The 8,212-nt window shown below is 31.9% G+C and overlaps 1 protein-coding gene across 3 annotated transcripts in view; it reads left to right on the top strand.

The window, feature by feature from the left end:
* The window catches only part of HGF (hepatocyte growth factor), a 101,215-nt gene extending 93,818 nt beyond the window's left edge, over positions 1-7,397 (top strand). For all 3 annotated transcript variants that reach the window (XM_016190317.2, XM_060196326.1, XM_007527907.3), the window contains exons 16-18: positions 219-325; positions 1,172-1,317; positions 3,386-7,397. In XM_016190317.2, the coding sequence (XP_016045803.1) occupies positions 219-325; positions 1,172-1,317; positions 3,386-3,562 (430 nt within the window). In that variant the 3' untranslated portion in view covers positions 3,563-7,397. The remainder of the gene's footprint in view (positions 1-218; positions 326-1,171; positions 1,318-3,385) is intronic.
* Positions 7,398-8,212: the final 815 nt, after the last annotated feature.

Raw genomic sequence — 8,212 nt, forward strand, 5'->3', positions numbered from 1 at the left:
TAACAAACAAGTCTGTGTTGTTTAACTAGATATATAACTAGAATATAACTAGATGTAAAGGTTGATTTTTGTCACATACAACTGACACATAGTGATCTTCAATACGATTAGAAATTGAAGTTCTCTGTAATTATTACATTTAATATTAACACTTAAGCTTACTATGACAGTTTTGTGTTGAGAGTGATCAATGGTTCTGCTTTGTTTTGTCTTTTCAGGCCCGCTGTCCTTGATGATTTTGTTAGTACAATCGATTTGCCTAATTATGGCTGCACAATCCCTGAAAAAACCACTTGCAGTGTTTATGGTTGGGGTTATACTGGATGTAAGCTATTTTTTTTAACTTATCACTATACTATTTATTTAATTAAAGCAATTTTTTTATAGAGCCTGAGTTCAAGTCCTTAGTCCCCACCTGTGGAGAGGGGTGGGGTGGGGTTGGGGGGGGCTTCACAAGTGGTGGAGCAGTGCTACAGTCTCTCTCTCTCTCTCTCTCTCTCTCTCTCTATTTCTGTGTATCTGATGGAGAAAGAGAAAAAGAAGGAAGAGGAGGAGAGGGGAGGGGAGGGGAAGGGAAGGGAAGGGAAGGGAAGGGAAGGGAAGGGAAGGGAAGGGAAGGGAAGGGAAGGGAAGGGAAGGGAAGGGAAGGGAAGGGAAGGGAAGGATGAGACAGAGAGAGAAGAGGTTGCGCAGTAGTACAGTGGGTTAAGCACACATGGCACAAAGCACAAGGACTGGTGTAAGGATTCTTGTGGAGCCCCGGCTACCAACCTGCAGGGTGATTGCGTCACGGGCAATGAAGCAGGTCTGCAGGTGTCTTTCTCTCCCCATCTCTGTCTCACCTCCTCTCTCAATTTCTCTCTGTCCTATACAACAACATCAATGACAACAATAATAGTAATGACAAGGGCAACAAAATGGGAAAAATGACCTTCAGGAATAGTGGATTCATATTGCAGACCTGAGCCCCAGCAATAACCCTGGAGGCCAAAAAAAGAAAAAGAGAGCGAGAGAGAGAAAGGGCCATATGAGTTGTGTAGACACTGAGCCCCACTGATATCCCAAATGGAAAATAACAATAAAAAATAAAATTTAAAAGAAAGTCTGCTATTGCTTTGCTTTTCCTTATCTTACCCTGTGTTCATTAACCGTTTTGTATACACCATTCTAGTGATCAACTCTGATGGTCTATTACGAGTAGCACATCTCTATATTATGGGGAATGAGAAATGCAGCCAGTATCATCAAGGGAAGGTGACTCTCAATGAATCAGAAATATGTGCTGGGGCTGAAAATATTGTATCAGGACCATGTGAGGTAAAAAGAAAATGAGTTGTTTTAAATATGAATATATGATATATATCATAGTTTTTAAGACTTTTCTCAGATTACAACATTGCACACTAACTTGCTCTAAGAGATAAATTAGGAAAGGAAACCCTATATTTGTCTTGTACATTTATTTTAACTGATAAGTGAAGCAACCTATTATGTTTCATTAATAGCAACCTAAGATGAAATTTGTCTCTAAAAATTGAAAGCAATGAGAAATCTAAGGAAAGCTATTCAAATTAGTAGTATTTAATGAGTTAATGCAATATCTTGCATTTTCCTAATGTTTTCCTAAATTTATCTTATCTTCCCAAATTCTCTCTAGATGAATGACTCTATGACTCTACTGGTAATGTTATTAAAAGATAGCTTGCCTAATTTCAAATTTTTAAATATGTTATTGAGTAAACCAATGTGTTTGTGTGTGTCATGCACATGTGTTTTAACCAATTTTATTCTCCCCAAAATCAAAATGTCAAAGTTCGTGACTTTAAGAACTTGTACATTTTTTTTCATTAGGCAACTGTTGTTTCAGCTTGGCAGCATTTGTATCCCTATTTGACATAGATATGCTGTTAACCAGTTACTGTAGATTTATTTTGAGTGTAAGAGACATGCATTCCAAGCCTGGGAGCTGCCTTTCTGTAGATTACTAATGGTAGCAAAGGATGGAATGAGTTCAGTACAAGTAAAGTGCCTTTTGAAATATAGAAAAATACTCTTAATAGACCATAAATATCTATTGAAAAATCGATCTATAATCTATCTTGTGTGTGTGTGTGTGTGTGTGTGTGTGTATGTATGCGTGCGTACACACACACACACACACACACACACAAATTTTATTTCTGTTAATAAAAGGAAACATTTACCAAGTTAAAGCACTCCCAGTTTCTACAGATAGTAGGGTGCTCCCACCACACTGGAGGAAGTTTTGGTGTTGTGGTATCTTTCATTTAATGATTTTTATTTATTTATGTTTATTGGCTAGAGACAGAGAAATCAAGAAGGAAGAGGGAGATAGGGAAGAGAGAGAGAGAGACAGAGAGACCTGCAGCACTATTTCACCTCTTCTGAAGCTTTCCTCTTGCACCACCTGGCCCTGCAGTATCTTTCTTTTTTCTTTAGTATCTTTTTTTTCATTCCTCTCTCTCTTTCTTTGTTTTCCCTCTAAGAAAGTTAACTCATCAATGAAATGTATCAGTCATGAAAGTCACAGAAAGCTAAAAATAAATAAATTCTAGTTGTAATTATTATGTGACAGTTTGTGTATGAGTCTATTGGTATACATGCATGCAATTACACAAATAAATATTCTTCATGTATATATAACAATGATTTTTAAAGGTTTTCATATAAGAAATACCATTAAATGATAGATTATCTTACAAAATGGTATAAAACAAAACTAGATTATTTAATAATTCCAATAGTAAATACGGGAGCATTCTTCCTCTGGGCCATGGGAAGCAATTTCCAAGCCATAAATAAGAGTATTTTATTAACCATAAGTCTGCATTTAACTTATGGTGGTCATTCTGGGACAAAATTGAGGGATAAACACAAGCTTTGAAAATAGGAGAAAATTTAATGCAGTTTAATCATTAAAACTGAATGATCACAGGTGAATTTTTTAATACTTGTATTTTTCAACACTTTTATTTTTAGATTGAACATATTTTGAATATTTGAGTAAACAAACAAAATTTACATTATTAAATGGCAATTGTTATGTGCTTATTAGTCAGCTTTTTAACAAAACACACAATCAATATGTCAGTAGTCTAAGTGAATAGTTAGGAAAAATACAAATCTTTTAAAACGAATAATATACATCATAGAATCCTTTGATTTTTCATATTTACATAAATATTCCTGGGGTATATTAAATAAAAAACAATGATTCTTATCATTAATTATATGATTTAATATTTCAATTTTAGTTATTTTCTTTTTCATTTTGCATAGGTACTTTGAAATACAATAGGAAATATTAATGAAATTTCTCTTAAATTTTATAGTAAGACTTTATTGTTTTATGTCTTCTTTCTAGGGGGACTATGGTGGCCCTCTTGTATGTGAACAACATAAAATGACAATGGTTCTTGGTGTTATTGTTCCTGGTCGTGGATGTGCCATTCCAAATCGTCCTGGTATTTTTGTGCGAGTAGCATATTATGCAAAATGGATACACAAAATTATGTTAACATATAAGGCCACACAGTCATAGTCAATGTGTATCTGAGGCTTTCATCAACCCAATCCTCTTTTACATGAAGATTACAGGCAACGTGGGATTAAAATTTTACTTACAATCATCCTAATGCAATTAGAGTGTTATGTTTGTTAAGAAACCCATCGATATTTATGAGTGCTTTCTATAGTTTTGTTTGTTGATATTATTTTGTAAATGTTGAAGTGAACTAAGGTACATGCAAGTATAGTAACATGTCTCCTGAAGATACTTGAATGGATAAAATTTTAAAAAGGCAAAGGTATAATGGTTGAATGATAAAAGATTTACAATGTCAGATCAATTAATCCCCCTAAGCTGCTTTATTAGTTACTTAATAATTAATAAACCATAAACTAAGTATTATTTTACTCCCACCAAAAGCAGGTTATACATGGTGTCCTAAAAACTTACTTATTAAATTATATTACCTTTCAAATGTCATAGTTATACTTCATTAATTTTTCCTCACTATATATCCTGTAATATTGGTACACATATTTTAAAAATATATTCCACATATCCACATGTAAATGCCTTGGTATACATGCGCATGCACTACAGTTCAAACTTCGGAGTATCTATTGTAACCCTTAAAATTATGAATATGGGTACCCATAGTTTTTCTAAAGAAAATAATAGATGTTTCTAAAGACCTGTATAAAAATTAAGAGAAATTGTCTGTAGTGACTAGTGATTAGTTTATCATTTGTATATAATCTGTATATGACCTTCACTGGTTGTTATTTAAGGTGTATGGTCATGACTCACAAGGTTAGATGACACCTAATTTAGGTGTGTGTTCATATTTACAATACCAAGTATTTTATGTGGTTTCTAATTCTTAAAGCGTAACATTGGCATTGATATTACTTCATTTCTCCAAATATAGAGCCTCTTATTTATGCACTATACTTTTAGACTTTTTTTTAGTATTGCTTAAATTCCAGTACTTGTTCAATGGAAGAAATTGAATAGAAGGTCCAGGTGGTGGTGCACCTGGTTGAGTGTACATGTTAACAGTTCTCAAGGACCTGGGTTCAAGCCCCCTGGTCCCCACCTGCAAGGGGAAAGCTTTGCAAGTGGTGAAGCTGTGCTGCAGGTGTCTCTCTTTCTTTCTATCTCTCCTACCCTCTCAATTTCTGGCTCTCTATCCAATAAATAAAGATAATAATAAAAAGTAAAAAATAGAAGTTGAATAGAGTTTTGTCTTTAAAGTGTATTTAAATATGTTAATTCTAAGACTTGCTACTGTGATTGGCTTCTAGTTAACCTCTTTAAATTAAAAGAAAAAAGAAAGAGGAAAACTTCTATTTCTCCAAATAGATCATCGTGGATTACTCAGTGGATTATTCAGTAAAGTATATATTGATATAAACTCAAAACATTCTTTTATCAACCAGGAAGTTGTTTCATCTAATACAACTACTTAAATAAATGGGGGGAAAATCTGTGAAAAGTAAAGCAAGAAACTATTGAATAGCTTGTCTATACCCTGTATTCAGTTATTTTAAGTAGAAGTGAATCTGCTGAATGGAATTTAAGATATCTTTGTTTTATCTACTTTCTTTTACATATATATATTTCCTAATATCAGGGAAACAATACAGATTTTGTGTCTTATATGACAATAGCCAAATTCTCATATTTATTATTGCATTTTAGGTAATAAACTTGAGCATGCATTTGTCAAGAAATGTTGTAACACAGTAATAAAATATGCTCTGAATTTTCAGAAAATATTCCTATACAAATGATCTTAATATGATCTTAAATAATAATTATTTGAATTACTTGAATTCCACATTCCCATTTCTCTAACTTTATTACTTCATTTATTAGTTTTCTATTAAAGTCAAGGAGTCAAAGTCTGCTCTAATAACTCCAAAAGACTCTGGGCTATTTTAAGCAGAATAATTTTTACTTTTGAGATACTGATTTATAGAATAAAGGGCCACATATTCAGAAATGACCATATGAATCATATCACATTTTTGTAAGTAGATTTGAATAAGCTCAAGAAACAGTGAAAACAGAGACCTATGGTGCTGCCCACTGTTTATCGTAGTTCTTGCCCTTACGAAGTATGACATTTAAATAAAAAAGATTCCAAGGGCATATTACTCAATTATTAAAGTATTTTTTCTTCTGGACAAATTGACTAAATTTAATTAAGTATAAATTAATGGTATTTATTAACAAAAAGTATAACACTTTTAGATACATATAGTAAAAATTATTTTTTCTACCAGAGCACTGTCAGCTCTACTTTATAGTTGTGCATGGGAATTGAAATTTCAGAGCATCAAACCCAAAAGTCTACTACATAATCATTATGCTATCTCCCCTGCATGAAATAGTTATTTCATGTTTTCTTTCCTCTAAATTTCCATGGAACGTGACATAGAGACTAGATGTAAGATACAAGGCACAGCTATTGTTGATCATTTTAAATTTAGTGTTATTAAATTAAAAAGTAAAAGTAAAACAACCAAGAAATCATACAATGATGAATATATTAGCTGTCTTTTTAAAGAGACTTACTTTATGATAGAAAAAAAAAATCAGTGACATAGACAAGGAAATCAAGATGAATAAGGTCCATATTACTTTGGGTCATAGGACAGGGTATAATCATGTCATTTTTCTCTGGTGAAAGGTATCATTTACTGGGCATTCTTAAACTACAACGAATTAAAAATCCTTTTTGTTTGTTTTTCAAAAATGCATCTTATTTGTGTCACAGATAAAAGTACATTATAAATTAGAAAATTTGGATAATGCTTTTGTTTTGACTGTTTGAGTAATGGTTGTATGTTATTATAATTGTGGACATTTTTTCTTATGTCTACAAGGAATAGAAATGTAAAATTAAAATGTTTGTCATTATGCCTCTGCCGTGCAGAAGAGATGATAATCCTTTTGTATACTTCTTTAATTTTATTGTAAAATATGTAATGACTTTTTCCATTTTGCTGTGGGCAGGTCCTCAGTAAAATAATTTATATTGAGTCAGTATCTTGAATTACCAGGCTCTTGCTTGCTATCTAAGTGTTTCAAACTGTTGAAAATGTGAGACACTGGAAGGCAAGAAAAATTATATTTGTGGCATGTGATGGCAAAATTGTATTTCACTTATTCCTGTGAATATTTCTTGTTGGTACCAATGGTACCGTGCAAAGTGAATGTTTTAGCCACAACATTCTCTAGATAAAAAAGAAAAAAGCATTGTCAAGTAGTGAGAATTTGCTGTCAAGTATTATCTTGTTTCTAAACATTTTAAAAATAATTATTAGTTTTGCAATGCAAAGATCATGAGGTAAAGAACTTTAATTAACTTTCATAATAAAAATATTTAAATTAATGTACTGAACATAAAAAAAAACTTTAATCAATTAAAACTGTATTTACAAGCCCTTTGAAAAGTAGTGTTTGTGTGAATTTATTTATTTTCACAATAAATTCCAAAAACAAGTTATCTTTCAACCTTAAACTGATTTTCAAACTAAAGATTTACTAACAGATACACACAAAACTTAAAATTTTTTATACCCTATAAATCTTGACAGTGTAATTTTAAGTAAGTTCGATTCCATTTGCACAGAAAGTTTCTGTGTTTAAGGAAACTGAAAATGAAATATTGTGGACATTGTGACTGTTTTGTCTTGTGTGTAAATAGGATATTGATAAACTGTCTATTGAGTGTTTTAGATGAATGTTTACCCAAAAAGGGAGCACTGTGGTTATGACTTGTTTATAAATTTTCTGTAGTTAATAAAGTTATTTTTATAACCATGATTATATTATTATTAATAAAATATTTTATCAAGTGTTTTTCTTCTCTTATTATAATCATATAAATACTTGAATCTGCAAAACTTCATTATTCAACATAAATATAGATAGTATGGACCTATTTAATTCAGATTAGAAGAACTAATTGAGCTAATGGAAAAACACTTTGGAACCCAATTGGTTACTTCACACTATATTATACTCCCCCTCCTCGAAGAGATGCTATACTAATGTTATCTAGTGAACTTACTTATCTCAAATATTGACTAGTGAATCCAGTTCTACAATCCATGATGAAATATCTAAGCTTCTTAATGGCTATGGTTAAAGCAGTCATAGGCCTTACTCATCTCTGGCATTAGAAAACCATCTTTCAAATATATAAGCCATGTTCATTTTGTTTTTTTTAAGCTTTATTAGAGACATGTTATATTTTCCATCAGTTTTTAAAATGTTTGGTTAATAGTGGTTTGCAAGATCCTAAGATTGCAGGGTATAGTTCTACAACCAAAGTTCTGTGCCTCGACCCTCACAACAACAACCACCACTCTTATATACAAGAATTACATTCTAAAAACACTTTCTCTCTTATCGTCACTGGGGCTTCACTACTCCAGACTGACTTTTTTCATTTAGAAAAACACTGCAATACCAGAGCTCCTTCAGGGTGCTGGAGGCCTGGCTCCAACCTAGGTTGTACTCATGATAAAGTAAAACTGCTTTTTTTTTTTTTTGCAGGTATCTTTCTCCCTCATTTATTTATTTATTTATTTATTTATTTATTTATTTATTTATTTATTTATTTAAGAAAGGAGACATTAACAAAATCATAGGATGGGGAGTACAACTCCA

The sequence above is a fragment of the Erinaceus europaeus genome, chromosome 8 (genome assembly GCF_950295315.1).
Source record: "Erinaceus europaeus chromosome 8, mEriEur2.1, whole genome shotgun sequence".
NCBI lineage: Eukaryota > Metazoa > Chordata > Mammalia > Eulipotyphla > Erinaceidae > Erinaceus > Erinaceus europaeus.